Raw genomic sequence first — 12,587 nt, forward strand, 5'->3', positions numbered from 1 at the left:
TTATTTCCAAATAAGTTGGTGTAGTGACTAAGCCATTGCTGGATTCAAAAACAGAATATTTAAGTGGAAACTGCAATACCAACGCAAGCACCGTATCGAGTAGAAAATCTTGTCTCAACATTAGATAAGTACAAGGAGCATGGCAGACTTAGTTTGTATTATTTTTACAGTAAATATACAACTTACCAAATATCTCAAACCAGCTGCAAATCTATCTACGTATCAAAAATTGTTATAAAACATGTTAAAAAGTGAAGCATTACAAAATTTCTTGATATCACTATGGGTACTAAATTGTGAAAAGAGTTGGGACTCTCATATTAATGAATTGGTGTCTGAGTAAAGTAAATTTCTTTAGGCAATTCGTTTTAAATCTGTGTTGTTTCTTTTGAAATGGTAGTAGATTTTTGACAATCAATAAGTATTATATATATAAAGATTTTGACTAAGATTAACAAGCAATTTTTTTGATAATTTTTAATAAAAAGAAAGTCATAAGAAATATTATAATGAATTAATTAAAAGTTAAAATAATATACTTCTGAAGTAATAACCCATTCCCATTGTGGATCCGCTGTGGCCTTTTACAACATTCAGTAGCTTCATACCCAAATGAGAAATCAAAATCCAATTTCATAGTTACTTAATTTATATTATTAATCTACAAGAATTTAATTACAATGCTTTAAACCATATCTTAAGCTACTGCCATCTGTAATGTGCATATGCTCTGTTAGCTTCGCACTGACGATGTATGTCTTGTTTTCTCTTTACAACTTTTCCAGTGTTATTAGCAGCATCAAGAAGTTCCCATGCAAATTGCTCAGGGAAATGTATTGTTCTCTCTTTATCATTTGTAGCTTCTAAAAGCCATTTTATAGCTAAGAATAGTGATCTCTTTTCTGTTATGGGACCAGGTACCTACAAAATGAATATAATGTATAGTAAGAAATGCAAAGTCAAATTGACATATTTAAAATTTTAAAAAAATACATATCTATGCTGTAATTTTAGAGTTTAACTGTATACCTGGTAGGTGATACCTCCTCTTTTAATTGGTAGAAGTTGTAATAATGGTTTTGAGTTTTCAACAGCTTTGTGTAAAATATCTTTGGGATTGAGTACTACTTGTGCTTTCTCTTCAGGTGTAGATGCTAGATGGTACCTCTCTATCTGTATCCTTTTGATATTTTCAAATGCTTTTTCAACAAGATCACGGGCCAGTTTTTTATTACCCATTTTCATGACATGGTTTATAAGTTTACTGAAAACAGACAATTATCTTCATAAGTTTCCATTAGTCACAACATTAGGAAGATATATTTTCATTTTATATTCATCTATTTCAATGCAAGGGAAGTTTTTAGCAGAAATTAAGCTAAATAAACTTCTTAACATTTGTTTATGAAATATATTCTTGTATTTTTATTGATTGACATATTAGTCAATCAATGTAATCAATTATATTTAAAACAATAAATAGATGCATTGAGAATAATAAATATAAACTATGTATATAATATTTTATAACACATCACAAAACCATTGCGTATCAAAAACATTACATCAACTTACTTAACAAGAGGATCGTGATAAACAGAAGATGTCTCATAAGCCGCAGGGGGTTTTACAGGTAAAGCAGCTAACTTAGTTAATTCATTAGTCTCAATCAGTTTAGCTTGGTCCTCTTTTCTAAAAATTGGATTTTGGAAGAAGTCAGGAAAACTGGTCGGTCTAGGATAAAACCTGTACTGCATTAGTATAGACCATCTGTAAAATATATTTCAAAGACCCGTTAATATAAATAAAACAATAAAGCCGTTAGTATATTGAAATGAAATCTTTTAGGTTACTAATTATGAAATATTTACATATTAGATCTTGGACTTCGAGTTTGGAAAACACATTTTGATATTGGAACTATTTTATATCTGAAATTACTCATTTTGCTCTTTTATAAGTTAAGGTCTAATATTTATTGTAAAGTTATTATTTAAATGCAAATTAAAAATAAAACTACAGATTATGACAATTCCCTATCACAGAGTACATTCACTACGTTTATTCCTAATAGTCGTAGTTCGAAACGTCACGTTAGTTTTTTTTCACCTGTCGTTTATTGATAGTACTATATTATAATACATAGTATGATGCTCGAAAAGATAAATTATCATTATAAAAGTCCGTTTTTTGTGAATGATTAATAATAATAATAATTTATTTATTTAAGTAACAAGACTCATACACAAAATTACAAAAAATAAAATTAACACTACTATCTACTACTTATATAATTTACTGGTCTAGCCGAAACTTTACAACAGCGGTTTATAAATATACAGTCTAGTCTGTTAGCTACCATTAAAATTACAAATTATTAATATTTCAAAAAATTCCGGCAGACAGGTATTGAGCCACTCTTATCACTCAATGAGGTCATTTTATAATTATAACATTAAATTTCTATGGGAATACTTAATCTATATCTAAGTATGTATTTACAAAAAAAAAGTAGTATATGTAGCGTAGACAGAGAAACTAATAGGACAAGGGGCCATTAAGGCGCGATTGAGACAAAGATAGTTTGTCAATGTGTGCATATAATGTTGCCATAGTAACTGCATTCCCTGTTTTGGGAGATAAATAATTTTCAGGATTTAATTAAAACAAAATGAGGTTATTAAATTTTTCTTTTTAATATTTATTATACATTCTTTTAATTAAAATATTTTTTTGTTATCCAACTACACCTAAAAACCGTTGCATTGTTTGTTTTTGTTTCCGTTATCAATAGTACTTCAGCATCTTCATATGGTACTGAATTAGCATTCGCCTCAGATGTTGAAATCTAAAACACTCAATTAAATTGTTAATAAAGAATGGTTGCCACATATATTTCTATGTTAACCTCTTGACTCGGAATATAATAATATTATAAATTAATGAAGAATGTTAAATAATATTGTCATTAGGAAATTATAAATAGGAAAACGAATAAATTAAAGTAACATATTTACACGTAACGACTTTAGTATTACTATTACTGGACATCGTATTTATTTGTTTACTTTGTCGACGAGTATGCAACGAGTAGATTTTTATCAAAAAACGGGACATTTTTTTAGCTGACGCTGGCAGCACTTGCATGATAGATTATTATAGGTTATGAATGATAAAAACTGGAAAATCCTATTATCTTCAGGATTTTAATGCAATATAAGGTTGCGTCATGCTATGGCATAAATAAAAATCACTGAGAAACTATATTTAGAGACAAAACCGTCGTACTTACGCGTGAAAACACACGCCGGCAATTTTTTTCTTGCTATCGCTTACGATAATGCACCATTGTATAACCTTCGATATGATATGATAAGGATTATTTCTCTGTCTTTTCACTGGATTAGAATCGCTTTATAACATAAAAATAAGCAAAAAATTAAACAATAAACACGAGGAACGCACCATTTGTCAAGTTTATTTCGCTACTTGAGTAGCCGACCTTGACAAAACTAGTTACGCGATAAGGGACAAAAGATTTGATAATTCTATTTCTGTCTAAACCATTAATAACGTAATTTTCGTTCTCTTTCTTGTGTAAGTGTGTGTAAGGAAATCGTCATTGAGTCTAATAGTTTCTCTGTCTACGATATGTATATATCAGTTGTCTGGTTTGTATAAACTACACTGAAGTGTGAGACAAAATTATTATTCAATGAACAATAATTTATTTATTTGTAATTCTTGGACATGTTGGTAGTTTTTGTTATGTTAGTAGTTTTATCTTATTCATTTGTATATTTATAATTAATCATATGAAAACTAATGATATAATAACCATATTTTTTTCTGTGTCTATTAAAACAACAAAATTTATCATCGTAATTTTTTATCGTTTTCTTATTGTTATAATAAAAAAACGAAAAATATCTTAATATTTATTATAATTATATAATGATAACTATTATCCATTGCTTTAAGAATTATGGTAATAGTTTAACTTTATTTAATAGAAATTATTACCAAAATATACTCTGAAAGACGTTAATACATATACTAATAAACATTCATTTACAGCTTTAATAGAGACAATCTATCTAGAGATAGAGATCAATTAATTTAATGCAAAACAATTCACATTGTCACCTTCTTTCAAAAATATATTGAACTTGTAAAGTATAAATACTTGTATCCAGAGCCAAAAAAAAAAATTAAAAGAAAAAAAACAAAATCACATTATTTTCGATCTGTCATAATTCCAAATGTTATTTACTTTTATTGAATTTCTAAATAAAATGAAATTAAATTTGATATTACGGTTTTAAAAATGTCAACCATTATAAAATTTGATCTAAAGGAACTTAGAAAGTTAGCAAGTGATAAAAATTCATGTATCATTGAGAAAAAAGTGACACAAAACCTAGCATTACAACCATGGTGTCTCGGAAATCTTACAGATTCTATTAAAAATTTATTAGATTATAAAATAGGCAAATTTGATAAAGAGTAAGTTGAATTACTTCGAGACAATCACATTTTCTTTATGAAACAATAGCTACTATAGCCTACATGGTGTAAACTGTAAACCATAATTATACAGATAATTATTCGTAAATGTTATTACTCTATTTTTTAATGTTAATAAAGATTTACATTACTCCTAATATATTTATTTTATGTAATATGTATGTACCAATACATAAGACAAATATATTACAATATTATAAGAAATCACTTTAATTGTGACAAACTTATCTTACAAAATAATTTTCTTGAGTCCTCTTTTCGCCAATACGTTTATCGTACTAAATCAGTAACATTTTAACAACCTTAAATTTACAGATTTGATGGTATTCTATTAAGTTACAAGAATCTTCGAGTTTTACAAAATGTAGGTGCAATACATAATGATAATGCTGATATCCATTTTCAAGTACAGGCTGATTATTTTATATTTCGTCCATATGTTGGAGCAACACTTAAGGGCATTGTTAATAAAAAAAGTACAACACACCTTGGAATACTCATCCATCGGTAATTATTACTCTTATACTTTCTTATTACATCAAGCAGTGCAATTATTATACACATATTACATCATATTTAAAATGTTGAAAGTACACTAATTTTTATATACATGAGTATACCATTCAAGATCTTGACCAATGATATATATATATATGCATACCAATTCAATGTCAAAGTTGTTAATTTGTCTTTACTCCTCTGTGATTGAAATAGACTATACTCAAATCCTGTTAACACAATTCATAAGTACAAACATAATAAATAATTATTTGTTTTCTAGAGTTTTTAATGTAGTTATTCCAAGACCTACAGAAGAACCCGGTTATAACTGGATTGGTAATAATATTAATGAGGGGCAAGAAGTACTGTTTCAAATAGTTGTATTAGATCTCTACGGAGCTTTACCATATATACGAGGAAAATTGGATGAAAGGTAATAATGAAATTAATGCTTAAAGATAGATATAAAATCTTATTCTGTCCTTATTTAACATAAATAAAATTTGTTTTAGGTGGATCAAAATAGGTCTAGATGGCGACGATGAAGCAACTGAAACAAAATCGGCAAATTCAATAAATGTTTCATATATTAATTTTGATAAAACAAAACCAAATCAAAAACAAGATGGAGATAGAAAGCCTATGTCATCAAAAAAGAAGTCAAGAACAAGCAATTCAGCAAAAGACTGCAATGAACAAGTCACTGACGAAGTTTTAAATAATATCTCTGAAAAGAACAAAAGTAAAAGACATAAAGCACATGACACAGAAGTTAAACAATCAATAACAAAGAAAATTAAAAAGATTGGGTAGTTAAAATTAAATAAAGTATTTATAAATAATGCATTTCATCTGATTTGCCTTAATAATATTTTATAATTGTATTTTATTCATATTTACTACCATAATAGAATGTTGACTATGAATTTTACAAGGTTTTCATTTTAATAATATACATAAAGCTGACTATATACACTTTTTTATTAAATAGAATACCATTGATACCATTGATTTACAAAAAAAAAGTAGAGCACATCCCTACAAAATCTTACAATTGAAGAATTTGTCTATACTATAGTGGTACTTGACTTTTCCCTTCAGTTTGTTCCTAATTTCCCTAAATAAAAGTTTATTGTGAAACCTGATAAGACATAAGTAATATGATCAATAACAATAAAATTGATGAAAATTGATATAAAAAGGTGTAAAAACTATAAGTCTCTAAATTGTAACATTAGCCAGCAAAAACGGCATTCTTGTTGGCTTTAGAAATTTGCATCTCGATTTTGGGTGGGAAGTGGGATGGAGGAGTATGGGAGGGAGGTGTACAACCTCTCTGTACCAATCCTCCCCTTGGGGAAATCCGTGGTTACCGATTAAAATTTTGAGATGCGAATTTCTAAAGCGTAAAAAAATGTTGCTTACGGCCTACCGAGTAAATAAAAAAAATGCCACCATCCCCATATTCCATACCACGCCGTCGGACGCAGTGCTTCTCAAACCTTTTTGGTTTGAGAAGCACTGCTATATAACCATTTCGTGTAAAAACTACGTATAATTCAAGCCGCTTAATCACAAAAGATAGAAGATTCACAGAAAAGAGGTCGAATCATTCGCAGTCCACTGCTACACATCTGCCATGCTGAAGTTCACGGGAACTTTGACGCATCCTTGGAGGTATCCAATGGCGCACCAAAGTTCTCGGTTCATCTTTGATTTATCGATCGCCGGTCTTCACCCTTGGATTCATCTGTTCTAAAGGCCACACATGATAAGCCCATTGCCACATCAGTCTGCAAATTTTACAAACGACTTTAATTCCAGATATTCTTCGTTTCGTTTTAATAAACCGATAATAGAGCACTACTTACTAGGTCAAATTTTTAGAACATAGTCATTACAAATACAAACTGCTCTGTCTCATACCAACTGCATAATTATGTTGGAATAACACCATTTATTCCATTTTGATCACCAACTGTCTTGAGCAAAAAATGTATCAGGTTTAGGTGATTAAATAAAGATAGCATATCATTTAGCATACATCAAATATGTGATAAAATTAATCCCATCTTTTGTGGAATGTGAACTAGGTATAATGTTAGTCTAGTTTTAAAACGTATTTTTTTTTGTGTTATAATTAATAGCCAATGGCAACACTGCTTGCAAATTGTCAAAATCTGCCGTGTGTTGTGCTGTTGTGTACTGTGTGTGATTATGTTATTAAAAATCCTTAGCATCTACGATGCATAATTTGTACGAGACATCTTATCGTTTCTTGTTATGAAAACAAATTTTTATTGTTATTTTCTAATGGAGAATTTAGTACTAAATACTTAAATAAAAGGAGTAAATACCCTTGCTGATTACTTTGCCTTAATCGTTAAAAATGTCGAAGAATGGCGAAGTGTCGTCAAATCAAGGTAAAAGCCAAATGACAAAACATTGTTGATTATTGTATACGTCAAATATTTAGTAAAACTTTTTAAATATAAAAACGTTTCAGGTCCAAGTAGGCCAAGTATGCCGAAACCTGACCTGAGCCTATTTGGTACAGAAAAACGAAAAATTTTAAATCTTCAGATCGGTGGGCCATCAAGTGATACTGCTGCATTTATGCCTTTTTCTTCTAATACGTCGATTCAAAAATCACGTATACCATCACGAACAATTAGAGATGTCTTACCAGAAAATACAAGGTAAATGTGGTTGAAGGATTTTGACACAAATGTGTTCATATAAAAACTATATGAATAAAAGTTACATTCATACACATATCTCATGAATGAGGGAAACATCAAAAGTCTGACTTATCTTATAAATGTAAAAATCGTACTACTACATTTATTACCAACACTTTTTAAAATTATCTCCCCTGTATTTATTATAAACCATATCTTATAATATTTTTCTCGATAAACAATTCTAGAATTCAAGAAATATATATTTTTTCTTTGGATATAAATGTATTGAATTTGTATAAAATATATTATACAATTAAATAAAATATTACTAAATATAACTAAATAAACGATTCTGATATTTATCACTTTATTTTATATAGAATATTTTATTTTCAGAGATAGATGTAGGATTTATCCATCGATGCAATCATCAGGAAAATTACAATTATCTGCTACTGACATATATGACTTTACATCAGATGATTTGCAAGATCTTGGAGAGATAGGTAGAGGGGCATTCGGAGCAGTCAATAAAATGGTACATAGAAAGTAAGTATTATGAAATGATGTCAATTTTTAAAATAAATTATATTATTAGTAGTTTCTACCTGCATGTAAAGGCAACCCTGAAGGCATAGCGGCTTGCAGGTGTTAGGTATCATATGTCCTTTTCTGTACAATGTATATGCAATATTTCTTGATGATCAATTCTGTAGATGTAAAAGAGTAACAAACAAAAACTCAATTTTGCATATATAATATTGACTTGGGCTAGTAACTATTAGAAAGCTAACTACTAAAGTATACAATCAAGGATACAAACAATAATTTAATATAACAGCTAAATCAATGTTTTGAAAATTTTCAGTCATATGGTTACTTTGTGTTTTTAAGTGTTTACATTATTATTATTTAAATGTTCAAGACATTTGTTTGCTATTATTAAATGTAAAAAAATTTTTAGGACCAATAAAGTAATGGCTGTTAAACGCATTCGTTCAACTGTGGATGAAAAGGAACAGAAACAATTACTAATGGATCTGGAAGTAGTCATGAAGAGTAATGAGTGTCTTTATATTGTACAGTTTTATGGAGCACTGTTTAAAGAGGTATGTGCTATGTACATAATATTTATGTTATAGTAATATTCATTTATTATTACTTGCCTATACCACAATGTTTGAAGATGAAAGTTTTCAACCAATGCATCTTACCTGCCATGACATACGGGACGCTAACTGCGGAACTAGTCTACAAACTCAAGTTTGCTCATTATGCTATGTAGCAAGCTATGCTCGGGTTAACTTTGAAGAATAAATTCGGAGATGGGATTGTCTGGAGACAAACCGGAGTTAACTAACATAGCTTGTAAATTAGCAGCTTGTGTGGTAGTAGGCTGTTCACGTATGCCAAGGGACAAATGGCCTTTACATCAGATGAGTCCTGAGGAAGATCACGGATCGACAAAAGCAAAGACAAAGCACTGTAGGGCACCTTCCAGCCAGGTGAATCGTGACCTAAAGGAGGGGGACCCGACAAGATGCGGTAGGCAGGGAGCTGGTAGTTTGGCGCACCTTAGGAGAGGCCTGCATTCAGCAGTCTGGCTGGCTGGCACCAATTGACTGTTGATGATGATGATGTACTTATTTATATCTGCATCAATATCAAAAAGAATTTCTATCTTTTAACTTTTATTACAGGGTGATTGTTGGATTTGCATGGAGTTAATGGATACCTCATTAGACAAATTTTATAAATTCATTTGTGAAAGGATGCAAACACGGATACCTGAAAACATAATGTCTAAAATAACTTTAGCAACTGTGAAAGCTTTAAATTATTTGAAGGAAAAATTAAAAATAATTCATAGGTATGTATTATATAAAGTAAAAGTATGATTTCAAATACTGGTATATAATTAATATATTTCAAATGAATAGGGATGTCAAGCCTTCAAATATATTATTGGACAGAAGAGGCAATATAAAGCTTTGTGACTTTGGTATATCTGGTAAGCTTGTTGATTCAATAGCACGAACACGAGATGCAGGATGTAGACCTTATATGGCAGTAAGTTAATAAATCTTTTTTTATTTGATAGTTAGATTAATGTAAAAAGAATTGCATCATTTAGTATTGTAATTAATGCTCTTGCATTCTTTTAGCCTGAGAGAATTGATCCCGGACGTGCCAGAGGTTATGATGTTAGATCAGATGTCTGGTCTCTTGGTATTACCTTGATGGAGGTGGCAACAGGCTCATTCCCATATCCTAGATGGGGATCAGTTTTTGAACAATTACAACAAGTTGTTCAAGGAGACCCACCTCGTCTCACTAACAAAAATAACATATTTTCAAACAATTTTGTCAACTTTGTTAATACTTGGTACGTTAAACATATATGTATTATCATAACTGGAAGTGTAAAAAACTTATTTGAGGTTGATAAGACCCCTCTCAATTATCTTTGTGTTTACATTTAGTTATATATATATATATATATATATATATATATATATATATGACAAAAATATAGAACATATCATTTACACAAAATGTTAAGACAATCTAACATGTGTAAATTACTCACAATGATAATTCTTGTAAAATTGTTGGAAAGTTTGATTTAAGCGTTATTTAAAATTGAATCTATAGTATAAGTTAGTCATTAGTTAACTTTCAATTTATAAGCATATTTCTTTACAGCCTCATTAAAGAAGAAACACAGAGACCAAAATACAATAGATTATTAGAGCATCCATTTATTAAAGGTATTGATCAGAGCCGAGTAGATGTTGCTGCATATGTATGTGAAATTCTGGATGCTATGGAACGTAATGGTGTCAGTCCTTTTACTACAGACCAACCAGCTCAGGCATGGATAGACTAATATTAAGTTACACCAGTTGGATTTAGAAGTACTTGCAAGTGTAACTTATCAACACCTGGTTTTATGCACTTTCCAATTTCAATCATCACATTCATTACCCACAATTGTTTCTTTTTTAATGAAAACTTTTTCAAATTAGCTTGCCTAATAAATGGTGTATAAACCATTATGATAGATGCGAAGTTCAAATTATTGTATTGTATATTTTATATAATTTTAATAATAGTTTATAAATACTATTAGGAAAAGTAGAAAAATTCTCATATAGTATCTGTCTGATAACTTAATTGCACTTATATAAAATATTTCATGTTTAAAGTTTACAATATAGTTGTATGGTCTTACATTAAAAATTCTGGGTTCCCATTTTATAGTGTTTTTTATTGTTCATATGTATTGTTTATTGATCATATATATATTTTTTTAACAAGGTGTATGTTTATTGTACAGTCATTATCGTGATGTAATTTTGTTTGACTCCAAAGATATAAAATCTGTTATTTATTTTACAGCACAATGCAAACAATGTATATTTGTGAAAAAAAAAGTTAAAAAATTACATACTATTTTGCAGTTTAAAATATATGATATTTAATAATAATAAAAAATTAAAAGTAAATTGCTTACAAGGGGACCTAGCATTGTTTTGTGACTGGAAATTATTTTTAGATTGTGTTTGTGAATTGCTTGTAGCTAATAAACAAGATATGTATAGATGTAATTTTGTAATAAATTTGTATATACAGACAGATAATAATTAAACGTAAGTAATTAAATTCATAGCAACCATTTTTATATGGCGGCAACACACCTTAAAAATTGTTCGATAATACATGCAATTGATAGTTTCAATTTCCATGTAATTTGGCTCACTATAATGAATACTGTTTGGTTAAGAAATAGAATGACTAAAAAATATTTTCAGTTTTTTTATTATATATTTCTTCGATAACTATTTACAGACTTAAATATTTTATATAGTATAAGTACTTCAAGACCCACCAACGCCCATAGAAGCGGTGTAGTGGAATAAACTCCAAAGCCTCAGAAGAAGAAGAGGCCTTAGCCCAGCAGTGGGACATTTACAGGCTGTTTCTTTACTCCAGTACTTGACCCATTCTCTTTGAATCTCTAACAATGCCAAACTTCACAAATAATTTGTACTTAGACCCATCAGTAAGTTCAGGTCTAAGATATATAGCATCCATTGTTCTTGGTTTTAAATCTAATATTGGTATCCAGTCATTTACATCCACAATTCTATCTATTCTCTGTCCTGAAAATCCCACTGAAGATATTTTGACAAATTTATTATCCTGACTTAAATATAGCTGGCCAATTATATTTTTAAAAGGGAGTGTACATAATGATAACACTGCGCCACCTGTGATACCTGTAAATTTTAATATTTTAGTAAGGTTAAAAGAAAAAATTATAAGTAAAAGCCTTTTTGCTCCTGTCTGTGTTAAGCTAGCAATTCTTATTACCTCAGGATTTATGTGACATAGTTAGTAGATATATTTAAATAACACGTTTTTTTATATATTAAAAGTTGATGCTACCAGTTAAATGGTTAACAGGTCTAAACTTTACAACAAATTTTGTAATAATCTTACCGATATATGAAGCAATAAAAAATGTATTTTCAGAGGCAAAATTCAAAAGTTCCAGTAAACCACTGCTAGGTATTACAATACACGATCCATATAAGTGATATACTTTGAGCCTACTAACTAAAGCAATATATTTTACAAAAGGAAATGTAAAAACAGGATCAAACTTAATTGGCTCTGGTTGACTTTTCACTGTAGATGAAACTTTCCGAAATAAATAGGATAATCTTGTGGGCAACATAGTCGAAATACCCAATGATCTATAGTTAAGTCTGCTAAGCATGACTTAATTATGACTTAAAATCTCAAGTAGTATATAAATAAAATAACCTTAGATTTTATTTTTGAATATATGTCACAATAATATTGCGT

General features: G+C 29.3%; 4 protein-coding genes across 4 annotated transcripts; 2 read left to right on the forward strand and 2 right to left on the reverse strand.

Moving 5' to 3' along the window:
* Positions 1–631: 631 nt before the first annotated feature.
* Positions 632–2,062, reverse strand: LOC126770733 (28S ribosomal protein S7, mitochondrial). Its single transcript, XM_050490258.1, has 4 exons — positions 1,872–2,062; positions 1,576–1,770; positions 1,030–1,264; positions 632–921 (listed from the first exon to the last, which is right to left on the reverse strand). The coding sequence occupies exons 1-4, from the start codon at positions 1,943–1,945 to the stop codon at positions 703–705; spliced, it is 723 nt and encodes a 240-aa protein (XP_050346215.1). The 5' UTR covers positions 1,946–2,062; the 3' UTR covers positions 632–702.
* Positions 2,063–4,206: 2,144 nt separating this feature from the next.
* Positions 4,207–5,954, forward strand: LOC126770721 (DNA-directed RNA polymerase I subunit RPA43). Its single transcript, XM_050490244.1, has 4 exons — positions 4,207–4,506; positions 4,843–5,034; positions 5,309–5,461; positions 5,541–5,954. The coding sequence occupies exons 1-4, from the start codon at positions 4,328–4,330 to the stop codon at positions 5,839–5,841; spliced, it is 825 nt and encodes a 274-aa protein (XP_050346201.1). The 5' UTR covers positions 4,207–4,327; the 3' UTR covers positions 5,842–5,954.
* Positions 5,955–7,192: 1,238 nt separating this feature from the next.
* LOC126770720 (dual specificity mitogen-activated protein kinase kinase 4-like) lies at positions 7,193–11,309 on the forward strand. The gene is made up of 8 exons (XM_050490243.1): positions 7,193–7,451; positions 7,535–7,727; positions 8,109–8,261; positions 8,677–8,821; positions 9,413–9,582; positions 9,653–9,782; positions 9,878–10,098; positions 10,419–11,309. Exons 1-8 carry the CDS (start codon positions 7,418–7,420, stop codon positions 10,600–10,602), a joined length of 1,230 nt encoding a protein of 409 aa, XP_050346200.1. The 5' UTR covers positions 7,193–7,417; the 3' UTR covers positions 10,603–11,309.
* A 209-nt stretch (positions 11,310–11,518) lies between these two features.
* On the reverse strand, positions 11,519–12,536 carry LOC126770723 (uncharacterized). The gene is made up of 2 exons (XM_050490245.1): positions 12,219–12,536; positions 11,519–11,995 (listed from the first exon to the last, which is right to left on the reverse strand). The coding sequence occupies exons 1-2, from the start codon at positions 12,496–12,498 to the stop codon at positions 11,700–11,702; spliced, it is 576 nt and encodes a 191-aa protein (XP_050346202.1). The 5' UTR covers positions 12,499–12,536; the 3' UTR covers positions 11,519–11,699.
* Positions 12,537–12,587: the final 51 nt, after the last annotated feature.

The sequence above is a fragment of the Nymphalis io genome, chromosome 9 (assembly GCF_905147045.1).
Source record: "Nymphalis io chromosome 9, ilAglIoxx1.1, whole genome shotgun sequence".
In the NCBI taxonomy this organism is placed as follows: domain Eukaryota; kingdom Metazoa; phylum Arthropoda; class Insecta; order Lepidoptera; family Nymphalidae; genus Nymphalis; species Nymphalis io.

Bases quoted from the DNA above. Each gene is read 5' to 3' on its own strand.
- LOC126770721 (XM_050490244.1), top strand. From the start codon at position 4,328: ATGTCAACCATTATAAAATTTGATCTAAAGGAACTTAGAAAGTTAGCA. The intron at 4,507-4,842 runs GTAAGTTGAATT...TTAAATTTACAG, and splicing joins ATAGGCAAATTTGATAAAGA to ATTTGATGGTATTCTATTAA. The intron at 5,462-5,540 runs GTAATAATGAAA...AATTTGTTTTAG, and splicing joins CGAGGAAAATTGGATGAAAG to GTGGATCAAAATAGGTCTAG.
- LOC126770733 (XM_050490258.1), bottom strand. From the start codon at position 1,945: ATGAGTAATTTCAGATATAAAATAGTTCCAATATCAAAATGTGTTTTC. The intron at 1,771-1,871 runs GTAAATATTTCA...TATATTTTACAG, and splicing joins CGAAGTCCAAGATCTAATAT to ATGGTCTATACTAATGCAGT. The intron at 1,265-1,575 runs GTAAGTTGATGT...GTCTGTTTTCAG, and splicing joins TATCACGATCCTCTTGTTAA to TAAACTTATAAACCATGTCA.
- LOC126770723 (XM_050490245.1), bottom strand. From the start codon at position 12,498: ATGCTTAGCAGACTTAACTATAGATCATTGGGTATTTCGACTATGTTG. The intron at 11,996-12,218 runs GTAAGATTATTA...TAAAATTTACAG, and splicing joins TTTTATTGCTTCATATATCG to GTATCACAGGTGGCGCAGTG.
- LOC126770720 (XM_050490243.1), top strand. From the start codon at position 7,418: ATGTCGAAGAATGGCGAAGTGTCGTCAAATCAAG. The intron at 8,822-9,412 runs GTATGTGCTATG...CTTTTATTACAG, and splicing joins ATGGAGCACTGTTTAAAGAG to GGTGATTGTTGGATTTGCAT. The intron at 9,783-9,877 runs GTAAGTTAATAA...GCATTCTTTTAG, and splicing joins GATGTAGACCTTATATGGCA to CCTGAGAGAATTGATCCCGG.